Source organism: Xiphophorus maculatus, chromosome 21 (genome assembly GCF_002775205.1).
Source record: "Xiphophorus maculatus strain JP 163 A chromosome 21, X_maculatus-5.0-male, whole genome shotgun sequence".
NCBI lineage: Eukaryota > Metazoa > Chordata > Actinopteri > Cyprinodontiformes > Poeciliidae > Xiphophorus > Xiphophorus maculatus.
Window position 1 is genome coordinate 11,498,690 of NC_036463.1, and position 14,464 is coordinate 11,513,153.

Genomic DNA, 14,464 nt, shown 5'->3' on the forward strand with positions numbered 1-14,464 from the left:
GTGCGATTTCACTTCCACTCAGAAATAAAATGGGGTTTCAGAGTCGTTCTCTGCAGAGAGGAATGACCATCTGTGCAGACGACGTCCCCGAGTTTCAGAATATCTTTTCATAAGAGCCTTTAATGGAACCTGCACGGCCGCCGCCAACTATATGAAGCCAAGTGTTATTACTGCTGGAGGGGCCACATAAAAGCAACCTAAAGTGAGCGAAGCACAGCCCTCTCTGAGCAGCTGTGTTATCTGTGACAGCTTTGCATGAGGTTGGAGTCTTCTTCTGGTCTGGGAAGCGTGTTCCTTTATGCGGCCTTGCTTGGCTTGACTGTGTTTTTAAACCTCTTATAGTTTAGAGTTTAAAGTCAGACAAAAAAAAAAGATAAACACTACCTAAGGGTTTGACTCTCTTACTTGTTTCCTCTCTGACATTTTGTCAGTTCTTTTCCCATTTGGATTTTGTTTTCCAGTCACAGACAAGCACCAGTTCAAGCCCGAGCCTGTGCTGTACCGCTTCCGATATGACGACGGCACCTACCACCCCAGGAGTGACATGCATGACGTTATAGCCAAGGTAAAGGTCCTGCAGCAGAGTGAAAGACTAAATCACGATTTACTAAAACATCTCCGACCTGAGAAACCCTGTCTTCTCTGTTTTGCTCAGGGTGTCCGGCTGTTCTGCCGCCTTCACAGCCTCTTTAACCCTGTCATCAGGTATGTGTTTGTCTGTTTCTCTGTTCTTACTAAGGAAGATATGACAATTGTAGATTGGATTTGGCTTCTTTTACAGAGCGATAGAAATTAATGAGAGATTTGTAATCTCATTTGTAATATACTGATAAACTGTGAAGATTCCTGTGTGTAATTTCATTAAACATTTTGCATGATTGACTTTGCAGATATATCTAAAAAAATGTCATTAAATTACAATGTTTCTATTTGCTCATATTAGACAATGAAACTTTGTAGATTCATTACACATATGAGTGAAATGCCTCAGGGATTTGTTTCTTGTAATTTTGTTGCATAATTAAAATCCGAAATAAATTTTCTCAGGAAATTTTAAGATTAAATAATTAAAAAAGGATAAGGAAAAATGTCAAACTTCTGAAAAATATGTTCATTTCTATAAACACCTTTTGCAAGAATTATTGCACCAATGCAGAATGGAACAGAGGCGATCAGCCTGTGGCTCAGCTGTGGGGTCATTGCTTTGATTGCTTCCTTCAGGTCATTTGCATTGTTGAGTCTGGAGTCTCTCATTTTCCTCTTGTCCCAAAGATTCTCTGAGGGACTCGGGCCAGGCCAGTTTGCTGCTCAATCAAGCACAACGATACCAGGGTCATTAAACAAGCCTTTGGCAATCCAGACCCTGCTGGAAGCTCATGGACATCTGCATAGTCAGCAGTTTCCCATTGATAGTATAATAGACTGACCCTGACTGAGAGATCATATAGGCGTGCATTGCAGGTGTATACCTTAATTAGGGAGTGACACCCTGTGTTTTCACTAATTAACTTTTTCACAATATTAGGATTTTCTGAAGCACTGCTTTTTGGGTTTTCATTATCCGTAAGAAAAAAGTTTCAAAATCACAAGAAATACAAACTTTTAAATATTTCACTATATTGTTGATGAATACATAAATACAATGTAACGGCAGCAACGGGTTTTTCCCGTCTTGAAGTCCCAGTAGTTATCATGTACAAATGTGCTTAAAAATGTCTGTATTAATAAAACACTAATGACCAGTTTTAACATAAAGCATAACACAAACATACAAGAATACAGATAATATTGCATGTTTTTCAACTTTCTGTTTGGACAATTAAGAAACGTTTGTAAATATATTAATGAACCCTCACCAAAACAGAAATATCCAATTAAGTAACTTAGCCACAATACAATGTGAGGCCATTTTTCAAGACCTCTGCTCACCAACTACAGCCTGGTTCATTGTTTATGCTAGATTTTAATGGGGCCTGAAGAAAAGCTTTCATTTCACGGCTCTAAAACGGCACCACAGCCAGAGGGTGGGTGTGTTTACTCCACATGCGTGCTCGGAGCCTCTGCACAATTCTTTCTGACCCGAACGCTTAAGAACCTGACGTTTGCGTGCCAGATTTCTTGGCGTAATATCTCTCTTCGGGGGATTTGAGGTGTTTGTGTTGCTAGCCAGATGATCTGACTGCTCTCTCAAAGCTCAGCACAATACATCATGGGGCCTGAGAACACCAGAGCTTAATTGGACGATCCAGTCTCTGCTTAATTACATGGAATTTCCTGGCAAAGCAAGAGAGAGACAAGTCAAAACTGAATAGGGGATAAACTTCTCAACAGCCCCCTACATGTGCAGCTCCTGTTTTCCCCCCTTACAGCTCTGCTTTGTCCTTTGTCCTCACAACTTATCAGCTGTTTTAAATGTTCTCGCTAGATCTAAAAAGCGTAACCAGTTAAACAACAGAGAGATGATGAGCTCTTTAATCTACAGATTGTGGTGGGTTTAGACTTAGACAAATGCATCAAAAATCACAAATTATCTTTACATCGCGCCCAAAAAATTATGGAGTTTCTTTTTTGTGCTGATGAATCACACAGGAGCTTAGTAATTAATTACATATGTACTGTATATGAGTTTCAGAATAAAAAATGATCTGGTGTATTATACTTAAGTAATTTATCAGGGCTGAGCAGTTGATTAAAGCTTGAACTTTTAGCTTCCTGATATGATTTATTTTAAAGCTTGCTTTGAAAAGACAGCTACATACATCTCCACTCACAAAACGTCAAAACTAATTTTTCCCATCTTCAGACAGCAAGTGAAGGCCATCTTATTTGACTTTTACCTCTTTAATTCCTTAAACTGCTGTTTCCTTGACCCAGACTCATGGCTACCTACTAGGCATCCTCTTTTTACTCTGACATTCTTGTCCCACCCCACCCCCCCAGTCACTGTAGAGCCTAGTCTTCTAGTTTTGGTTCCCTTTCAAGAAATGCAAAAAATCTTTTCTTCTGGTGAAAACGGGTTATTTTGCATTGACATTTCAGCTTGTTGGAGTCAAACACATGCAGCCAGATATGCTTTCATAACAGAATGTTTTACTGTTGGGGGGGGGAGGGCTGCTCCGCCTCGCAATCTGAGCAGTACCAGCTGAGATTAGACTTTAACTTGACCCCGCAAGCCTTGTCTGTACGATGAGAGATTGAAACTTATCTGTGTGTGGTTGTGTGAGTGTGTTGGGGTGATGGTTTGCCTGTGGTGGAGGCGGTAGAGTAGCGTTAAGTCACAGCAGTTCAGGACTTTCCCGGCCCTGTGGCTCTGCCCTGATATTGCGTGTCCCCCTGGGATGCCGCAGCATTCATGGGAAAGTCACGGCTACGTTTCAAACAGCATTCTTGGGGTCTGGCAGAGTGTAGCCCAGTGCATCAAGTCAACAACAGCAACAACATGCTAGCTTCTAACCAATGAATGCTGTTTTGCTGTCAACAACCCCTAAGAACTCACTTAGATAAATGACACAACTGCAAGTGCTTAAAAAGTAGCCGCACCTTGCTGACAGCAGGAATTATTAGTTCGCCTTTTGACATTGTGTTTAAATAGACCAAGCAATTACTCCTCTGCACGTTCTCTGTCTCAGATTATTAAAGTGAAAGCAAACGTTACAGTAAATATCCTGAAATATCCTTTATAATGCTGCTATTGGAAACGTCTGCTTTTGTTGTTATCCAGGGATAAGGACTACCATTTACGGACCTACAAGTCAGTGGTCATGGCTAACAAGCTCATAGACTGGCTTATTGCACAGGTAAGCTACAGAGGTAATCAAAGGGATTCATAAACCTTGAACTTTTTCACATTTTGTTACATTATAGTACAAACTTTAATATTTTATATCAAATTTATGCAGCCAGGTTAGGGTAAACTTCTTCACAACCTCTGTCTTGTCTACAGTGTTGTTTGGTCTTCATGATGCTGATCATCACTAATTTTCTCTACCAAACCTCTGAGGCCTTCACAGAATAGCTGCATTTAAACAGATTAAGTTACACACATGTGGTCTTCGTTTTCTACACACTTCAATTGGTACCACTGGATTTAGTTTTAGGATTCTTCAATAAGTTGTAAGTTTGATAAGTGTGTTTATTTGTGCTCTGAGTATGTTATGATGGTTATTTATCTCATCTAAAATTTCAAAATTGTGTTAAAAGCTACACAAGCTAAGTTTATTTTTTTTATGGTTACAAATTTGCCATTGTGATCTCGATACTAATTGAAAAATATTAATTGACAGCGCATTGTTTTTAATCATACTTTCTGCATCTTCTGAGCTGATTGGAAGCAGATTTGTTCAAACGAGAGCCAAAAAACAAAACAAAAAACAAAAATGGAAGTAGTTGTTATAACAGGTTGCTCACTTCAAATGTGCTGCAAAGATGGGAGAAGTCATAAAATTTGAGACTTTCAGTGGAGCCAAGAGGAAACGAAAGAAGAAAAGCAGAATTGATTGTACGGCTAAGCTATATTGACTCTGACAGGAAGTGCTCAGCCTGACAGATTGATAGCTCTGTACAGGATTACAACAAAGACATGAAACGAACACAGCAACCTCAGCAGAATCAAATGCAGATATCGCAATGATTTCATCCGCCTTCCACTGCAATCCTGTTTCTGCTTATGGATTTTGTGTGACCTGGGCCAGTAAAGTCGCTCACACTTCCTGCAGTGGGACTTCCAGAGCTGTCACACTGCACTGTCTAGACATGACTTTGGATGTGGTGAAGGTAGAGTGCTGAGTGGCTCTGCTGGCCTTGGGGTATTTGGACGGAGGAACAAAGCAGGAGTGTAAGTGTGCCATTTCAACTATTCCCGAAAAAGCAGACACCCTTCTTTATTTTGTCTTGTGCTCTTCTTGTTTCTTCTGTTACTTGTTTTTCTAGCCAGTGTTCTGTTTCTCAGCTATGTACATTTTTTTTGTCTGTTGGTGCAGGGGGACTGCAGAACAAGAGAGGAAGCGCTGATCTTGGGGGTAGAGCTGTGCGACAACGGCTTCATGCATCACGGTACAGCAGTCTGTCCCGTTCAGTCAAACCTCTCCATAGACTCAGTGGAAGCTAAATGTTAAATTCAGAGAAAGTACTCACAGGGCGCCTGGCATTTAGCATCCTGCCTAAGAACACAACCATTCTTGTTCTCTTTCCATTTAATCCCTTTAACACAGTACAGAAATAGAATCTTTTTCCAATCCAGTGCATGAATTTGCGTTTGTGCGACTGTTCCTGGATACCATCATGCATGCATACATGCATATAGCCCAAGTTCTGAGGTCATGCACAGTTCAATCTAGCTCTGAGAACCTTTACATGTAAAATGGTCAGTCACTATGGCTACACTTTGTTTATGAGTCTCAGGTTTGTTTTCAAGCCCAAACTTCCTGTATGCCAAGGTTTACATCATTGGGGATGCAGTATGAATCACATGGAGCCTTCCTGTAACCCTATGATGTAACCTGCTCCAAATGCCCACAGTTCAAGCCACACAGTACAAATTACCAGCACATCTAAAGAACATAACAACCCTGGCCATCAAACCCTCTTTTACTTCCTCTGCCTCCAGGATAATTTCACTATTCGTGCCTGTAAGTTATTTGGCCTGACGACGTAGCTATTAAAACCACTGGCCGTATATCTGATTTAGAAAGGAAATGAGTGAAGGAATGTCAGAGGGAAGCTCTTTTTCCCTATTGGGCTCTTTTCTTTAGGAGCTGCAGTTTTGGTAGATGTTTTTGCAGAGCTTAAACAGTGATATGTGTCTGACTAAGCAGGGATTCCCTTTCTGTGCTCCCTAATTTTCATGGTTTGAAATTTGGTTTTGCAGCACTTGAAGAAGTTGTATTTGAGACTGAGCTGCTGTCATGCTGTCAGGGAAAGTTGGAGCTCACTGAGCAAAGTCTAGTGCAGTGTCCGATATGGCAGATATAGAATATAGGCCAATATAAACTATGGATTTATGGATTTATTGTCAGTCCGATTCCTTTGAATGGTTCTTTACCCTGAATGACAGGACTTGAGTCTTAGTTAGTGAGAGCTGTTCTTTCTTTTCTTGCTTATAATGCTCTGTGCACATTGTAATAACTATTATTATTTTTATTTAAACTTAAACTTAAATTTATTTAATCTTCAATGAATACAATAAACCAGCGAATATTTTTTAAACATTTAATAGTGCAGAAGATGATTTTTGTTTCTGCAAAAGCAACTCAAGTCCACTTTTCACCTCTATTTGTTGCATTTTTCTTTTAGAATGTTTCTATGTTACAAATAAGCACACAACACTTGTACTAAAGAATGACATGGATATTTGACATTTATAATTGTATGTTTTATAAAAACACATGGCCTTTTTATTTGCACACGAACATTATGTAATTACTTACATAATCTACCTATCGGTTTGATTACTCATTTACTTACTTACCTACTAATTTATCTATTTTTTACTCATTTACTTACTTGCTTACTTACGTAGCCTAACTTATTTTCTCATGTATACGTATTTGCCTCCTTATTTAACTCCTTATCTGCCATGATGATACCTCTGTCCTCATGAACCCTTTGTCTGACATTTAATCATTTTGAGAGCGACAGTTAAGGAGTTACCTACTTACCTCTTGAATTTACCTACTTGGTTGTCATACTCTCTTCCCTACTATTTTCTGTGACAATAGACAGTTGATAGAAACTCTAATTTTTTTTTTTCCGATTAGTTAGCCAATCTGTTAGATTTACTAAAACTTTTATTTCATCTTAATCTGGCAACTCTTTAAGTTAACATAGTTCCATGTTTGTTTTATGTTCTGATATTAATTGATTCCACTGTCGCATCTTTCAGTGTTGGAGAAGAGCGAGTTTAAGGATGAACCTTTGCTGTTCCGCTTCTTTGCTGATGAGGAGATGGAGGGATCCAACACCAAACACAAACCCTTGAAGCACGATCTGAAAATAGTTGAAAATGTCATCGCAAAGTCTCTCTTGGTGAGTTCTTCTCGATTAAACTTCCTATTGTATCGTATGCTAAGACTTCCTACAGTTTGCCCACAACGTGGTCTTAGGCCCAGTGATTTATTATGGAGGGCACAGCTGTGGCAAGAAAGAAAAACAAAATAAAAACTCTGCAAAAAACATTTTTATACCCCAGTAAGCAAGACTAGCATTCCTTTCAGAAGAATGAGCAAAGTACTATAAAATCTGCTATCTGTCTGGAGCAGTATCCTCTCCTTCTGCTGTGTGTGTATGGATGCCTGTGCTCTGTGAAAGTGTTTTGCTCTGCTGACTTGGACTTTTGCTCATTCACAACATGTTGTTTTTTCCAGATAAGGCCAAGTGATGGAAGCTACGGCTTTACCCTGGAAGAAAGAAACCGAGTCCCCATCATTAAATGTGTGGAGAAGGGCTCTGCGGCTGAGGTGAGGCGTGTAGACGAGACAAAACAGACAGCACTCCACACACACCCACACCTTGTAAACATTTTGTGCCTGACAGAATAGCTGGGGAGTCTGGTTGTTGTTATTTAGTCAGATTCCAGCATCACGTACTGCAGCGTTTGAACCTGCAAAGCCTGGGTGAGGCCAGGATCTGTAGCTGTGGCAATGTAGGAGAGTTGCTGGGACAATGGAGGTTGTGCATGCAGTTCCTTTTGCCAGAAAACACATGGAGTGCAGCCAGCTGAGTTAGCAACTGGACTGAGAGGTCAATGTTTAGTGTCGTGGAGGAGGTAACATTGGATATAGAAGTTTCTGTAGAGTGAATTTCAGTGACTGAAACAAAGACACCACCACACACAGAGGAACAAAAGGCAGGCGGGATAACTGGGGCATCATATACAGAGCTTTGTCCAAAAGATTCTTCACTGGGTCTGCGGTTGGCTGGAGTCAAAGAGGTTCACTTTTCAAAAAAGGATTTTGCTTCCCAGATAAAATCTCCTCATTTTTCAGGATTCACTTTTTATTGAAAGTTTGTTGAAGGAAACAGCTGAGTGAAATAAGAGAAATGGAGAAAAAAATAAGCTGGAGCTGAAAAAATGTAGCAACAAGCAGATCTCTCTGTCTTACACAAAACAGATCACTTCTAAAATAAAGAATGTGTTTTATTCAGTGTAACACTTTGCTCACTTCTACTGTGATGCATTTCCAGAAATTTGCATGCTTGGCTGGACATGACACAGACACAGAAGGAGAAAACCTACATGCCTGGGTTAAATCGCCACTGGTTCTCTGTATTGTTCTGTAGCACATAGTTGTGTTAACCTGTGATACAAATTCAAATTATTACACAAATTTGATTTTAGAATTAGGCCATACATGATAAAGAACTGGAAGTAGAAGTCCTATTAAATTGGCTTTCATTTTGTTTGTTTTAAGAAAACACTAAGATGTCTAGATTAAATTTTGTTGAGATATTTCTGTATATTCATCTTACACATGAATATTTGATACATTTTGGGCTTTTGTTTTATTTATGTTAATTGAAATTTTTCCAGGTTGGATATAGTAAACAGCAAACAGTCGTGATTATTTTTGAAAACAAGAATTGGGGGCATAAGTTCAAATTTGTTGACAAAATTACACATATTTGTTGAAATATACAACTGTACTAGTAGTTGACTAAAATGTTCAATTGAAAGTCGCAGAAAATCCACACATTTTTGTAGCCATGAACATGTTTCTGGAATATTAACTGCATGATATTTACTCTTCAAGAATCATTCTCAACTTTCCATTGAGTTCAGATTTTGAGGAAGTTATTACAGAAACTTTTAGTAAAAATTATCTCTACATTCCAAAAACATCTCTGGTGTGTGTTTGGGATCATTGTCCTGTTTTAAATATTTGACCCAAACTGGTGCCCTCAAATGAATGGAAATTAGGTTGTTCAGGAATAACTTTGGAAACGCAGAGACTCAGGCCTATCATAACCCGGAAACATGAATGTTTGAAAACCAGTGTCACTGTCCATGGCTAAGCACATTTTATATTACAATACGGGTGCTAACCCGAGACAGAAGCATCTGCTCCAAAATTTCCATTTTGCTGGAATTTGCAGTTGTCCAAAAGGACCAAACAAACTCAACTATCATCTGTCCAACATGGTGGTAGATGCATCATGCTGTGAAGCCACATTTACTAGCACATTGCATGTCGTGTGGAAACATAACTACTGCCAACAAATCAACAGCCTGAGAGTTGATACTTAGTCAAAACTGGGTGTTCCAGCTGGTCAGTGATGCTAAACCAGGGGTGGGCAACTCCAGGCCTCGAGGGCCAGTCTCCTGCAACTTTTAGATGCATCTCTACTTCAACACACCTGAGTCAAATAATGAGGTCATTAGCAGGACAATGGAGAACTTGACTGCACTTAGGAGGAGGTGATTCAGCTATTGGATTCAAGTGTGTTGGAACAGGGAGACATCCAAGAGTTGCAGGACACCGGCCCTCAAGGACCAGGATTGCCCACCCTGGTCACACATCAAAACTAGTGAGGGAATGGATAAAGCATGCTAATTTTAAGCTTACAACCTTTCCACCACCTCAACCTTATGGAATGTTTATGAACAATGCTTAAACGCTGATTCAGTGCCAGGAGACCAAACAATTTAGATTACCTCCCAACAATTATTACTCCACTGGGAATATGCATGAAGCTACTTAAAAATGTGTGGTCCAAGAATGCAGTTCTTGTATTTAAAGTGAAATAAAGTTTTTAAAGGTCCCTGGCTGAAAAATAAGAATATGTTGCAGGAATAACTAAATAAAAGTATTTAAAAGTAATTAATAACATTAATTCCCATAATGATTGCATGTAATCTTTTCTGAGCTCTAGCTGCTGTTCTGCGTATCAGGACCTTTTAAGTCTAGTGACAGCCATGAGCTATAAGTTAAACTGTATAACATTTTCAAGTAGAATTAAAATGAAACGCTGCACAATACATCATTGGGGTTGCTATCGTGTCTGTTTTTAAAAGTTTAACAGGTATTTGGGAAAATCTGTTCAGTTCCATCTTTTAACTTGTAAGGCTTCCTTTTTATTTGACCGCTCCTAAAAAAACACTGAGACATCCTCGAAGGTTTAGCTGTTTGGCAGAACTGTGAGTGCGTATTTCAAGTCTTCAGCCTTGCCGATTAAAACCTCATAGGAAAATCCAGCAGCATGCTGGATGACAAAGATAAATGGATTATAGTGGTATTTTTAAGTTTCAAACAGACACTCTGTCCAGTTCTGTTCGACGCGATCATAAAACTTAAAGCTTTAAATATTCCTTTCATCTCGTTTCTTTTGTATTGTACTCTATTTTTAGATGGCTGGCCTGGAAGTTGGGAAGAAGTTGTTTGCCATCAATGGAGACCTGGTGTTCCTGAGGCCATACTCTGAAGTGGAAGTTCTCGTCAGGCAGTGTTTCAACAGCAAGGGACCCCTCAGGGTGCTGGTCAGCACCAAGCCAAGAGAGTAAGGCAGATCCCTGTGTGCACTGAACTGTGAAAATCGTCTTTGCGACTGCACATCTCAGTATTGGTTGTGTCTCTCTCCTTTCTGTAGGACGATAAAGATCCCAGACTCCGCAGACGGTTTGGGCTTTCAGATCCGAGGATTTGGACCTTCGGTGGTCCATGCTGTCGGAAGAGGTATGAGATATCTGTCTGGCTGCCTCAGCAAAAGGGTTGCATTTGTTTTTACCAGCAGCACAGCTGGCAGGCAGCTGCTGCCTCAGTCTGTGGGGAAATGCATGACTTGGCTGTTGCGTGAAACGTCACAATGATTTCCACCCACCTATTCACATTTTTTCTCATCGGATTATTTTCTCTGTAGGGTGTACAAAGGGCCTGCATTCATCAGAATCCTTCTCTCCCTCTGCTGTTCCCTAATAGAGCTTGTATAGAAGCGCTGCTATCAGGGGTGGAACAAAATAGGGTCCAATCAAAAAACAATCCATAGCCTTGTCTGGCTCTCCTCGGGGGAATCGAATCTTTTTTTTTTTCCTAAAGCAATCTAAATGGGATAGGGGGGTTGAAAAGTGCAGGGTAGGCACTTGCATGTGGATTGTGAGTGTTGACTTGATGGTGTTTCCTGGGAACCTGCTGTGTGTTGAAGTAGAAGCACTGAGCTCAAAGTGTAGGATGAGTCTTAATCCCCCAGCTTTTCACCACAGCTCCTGTCCCCTGGTGTTTGGGGTCAGCAGGAACAGGTAATACCAATTAGGAGACACGCCTGATGTTGGTTGCGCAGAGAACTATTGATTATTGTGTCGTATCATCCAAGAGCTGTACTTGCTGATGCTTTTAGGGGAGGTCACAGAGAAACTGGTGCCCATGTAATGTGACACTACAAACTAGGGCGATGCTTGCAATGGATATCTGCATCCAAACCACTAAAATTATACTTTTATTGATTTGTTTACTGTTTGCTACTTTTGAATTACAATTGTACAATAAATGAAATCACAGCTTTCACCAATTTGTTAAAGTTTGCAATATAGCAGTTGCAAAGAAAAGCTGACGTATGATGCATTTTAAATATTTAAGATTTGAAGTAATAAGAGGGAAGATTAGAAGTTAACATAACTTATACTGAGTGCAGTGGTGCAATTTAAAGTCTTCTTCCTGAAGTCACAATTTCCCACCGAAGGGGAAGTTGTTTCAGTGAGCTTAGGTGTGGGTTTTTCCAACCAATTCGGAAAACTATTTGAATTACTTATAGTCGGAGTAATTTATTAAACAGCTTATTTCTGAATGCCTCTCTTGTGTATTTATTTCATTTTTGTCTTCCATATTTCTCTATTTCTCCTTTCTGGCTCTGCCTTCAACCACCTGTATATGACTGATTTAGATAATTCCTAAATAATTCTGAAATGGGTGCCACCCAGAAATATTAGTGCTCCCTATCTGGCCACCTATTTGAGCTCCCAAAAGACAAAAGTAATCAATTGAAAATATTTACCTTCTCATGTGCTTCCTCTTAGTGCTTTTAACCTTGAAGTTCTCCTGTAGTCTAAATTATGTCTCTTAGAGTGGCCTACATCTTCTTTAGATAAATGACTTCCCTCCTCTGAATACTAAACTCTCCTTCACACTGCTCCTTCAATGCTTAAAACAGGAAATAAAGACATAAATACAAACCCGAAGAATGTCGACTGCTGCAGTTTTGTGTTGAGGATGTAGACAATGTTCTTCACCTAAACTCTATTCTTTTCTCTTTCTCCAACAGGAACAGTGGCAGCCACCGCCGGCCTCCACCCTGGCCAGTGCATTATCAAAGTAAATGGCATCAATGTGAGCAAGGAGAGCCACGCCAGTGTCATCGCTCATGTCACCGCGTGCAGAAAATACAGACGACCATCGCAGGTATGACTACAGGTGAAGGTAGTATAGGCGAAAGGGGATAGAGTACAGATTAAATTAATCTAGCATAAGTTTTCTCCGTTTCAATGGCCATCATTCATAATATGTGTCAGATCAAGGAAGTGAAACTAGCAAAATAAAAGATAAAGTTGGGCCAGAAAAACACGATGCAGCCTTAAATTAACTTAAAACATGTATTGAAGAAAATATTTAAAATGTCCAACATTTAATTTATGTAATTGGAAAAAGAAAATGTCCCCTATTAAAAATATTATTTATTATTATTAAGTCATGTGTGCCACAGTTGTTTGTACCTCTAAAAATTCCTATAAAATACATTTTACTGAAACATTTTTTGTAATTTATACAATTGACCCGCGCCAAATCAACTTCTGTAGAAAATGCAGCTTATGAGCCTGAAATACCTAGGTGCATTTCTCACACGTGACCTAATTTCTCAATATTGAGACTAACAAAGCAAATGAGTTCGCACTAGTGCAGGAAGTCTTTCGAGGAAAAAACAAGTCTCCATAATTGGACAAAGATTGAGCTTTGTGAATGAAAATAATCTTATTATCCCATTGTTAAATAGTCTGTACTTCATAAAGTCTGAGGACTCCAAAGGACTTTGCATTATAATAACTTAATTACACATTCACACACTGACTGTGGTGAGCTAGCAGCTCATAGTAGCCCTCGGGCAGACGGACAAAAGCAAGGCTCCCATTCAGTTGGCGCCACCGGGTCTTCACCTCAAACACTTCAACCCAAAGCGGCTGAACTGTCTTGCCCAGAAACACTTTATCCGTCTCAGTCACGATAAAGTGTTTCTAACCAGATAAAGTGGGGGTTCGAATCACCAAAACACCTGTTGCAGCCCGCTACCTCCTGAGCCCTGTGGTTTTGTACCACTTTGTTAAATAGCAGGCCTGTTCCTCTTCCAAAGGCTCTGGAAACCAGTGCATTTAAATAACACAAAGCAATAAGAGGCAAGGACAATTCTTTTTAAAAATGGGATTTATTTTTCCCATTCAATTATTGCCCTTAAACTGAAGGTAGCAATAGAATATGCATTCCTTCTCTTGTCTGTTTTTGTCGTTGGGTTTGATTTTTATTCTTGTTTTACTTACAGTTTTCTGTCTTTGAATGATCGCTTGCTGGTGGTGACATTTTGAACTATTAGCCGATTGATCTGTTTGTTATGTAATGGATTGGTAGCATGGGAAAAATGTGAGGCTGCAGAGAGAGAAAGAAATGCAAAAAAAAGAGCAGTAGTTATAAACACAACATACAGCCCCTCTTAGCTCCCAAAGTAATAGTAGTTTTAATAATAATAATAATAATAATAATAATAATAATAATAATAATAATAATAATAATAATAATAATAATAATAGTGTTTTGTTTGCTCCAGCAACGTTGACCCCTGGCTCATAGTGAAAGACTAGTAGACTGCCGATTGAGGAGGTAAAAAATGTGGAGATGACTGGAGAAAGAAGGGCAGCCGGGAGGGTGGGTTATCTATTTATTTTATCTGAGTGGTTGAAGGCAGACTAGTGTAGGAGGAGAGACCACCTGTTAAAGGTGGGAAATGGTGACAAAAGGTGTGTGTATTGTGTGAGTTAGCAATAATGTGTTATTACAATGGAGATTTTAAGTACTACAGCAGGGGATGTAGTTTATATCTTCGGTGGCTACAGAGGAATCGCCTTCTCCTTCTTGTCCTCTGCATATTTCTGTGTGCAGTGGGGGGTGGGGGGGTTAAGCACATGAAGACCAGAGAGCAAGCACGGTGTGTATGTAGCCTTGGCCAAAAAAAAAAAAAAACGGTGTGGAAAACCGGCGCAGACAAAGACATGCCTGTGTGGCACGCTAGAATGGCTTGATTAGATTGGCATGGGTTTATTTTTGCGACCTAGCAGAGCACCATGTTTCCATATGTTTGCAAAGGCTTTCTGTTGTTTGCGCTGCCAATCCAACTGTGACAGTGAACAACATAGCTAGGATGAACATGCTACGACCTCCAGCCACAACCTATGCAGATTCAGGAGACATTTTTAGCAACAAATCCAACACCATTCACG

The 14,464-nt window shown here is 39.7% G+C and overlaps 1 protein-coding gene across 1 annotated transcript in view; it reads left to right on the forward strand.

The window, feature by feature from the left end:
• The window catches only part of prex2 (phosphatidylinositol-3,4,5-trisphosphate dependent Rac exchange factor 2), a 103,332-nt gene that overhangs the window by 37,968 nt on the left and 50,900 nt on the right, over positions 1-14,464 (forward strand). Inside the window, exons 12-20 of the mRNA XM_023326301.1 lie at positions 462-565; positions 656-705; positions 3,722-3,797; positions 4,980-5,052; positions 6,881-7,023; positions 7,362-7,454; positions 10,343-10,491; positions 10,582-10,667; positions 12,247-12,383. Of these exons, the coding sequence (XP_023182069.1) occupies positions 462-565; positions 656-705; positions 3,722-3,797; positions 4,980-5,052; positions 6,881-7,023; positions 7,362-7,454; positions 10,343-10,491; positions 10,582-10,667; positions 12,247-12,383 (911 nt within the window). The remainder of the gene's footprint in view (positions 1-461; positions 566-655; positions 706-3,721; positions 3,798-4,979; positions 5,053-6,880; positions 7,024-7,361; positions 7,455-10,342; positions 10,492-10,581; positions 10,668-12,246; positions 12,384-14,464) is intronic.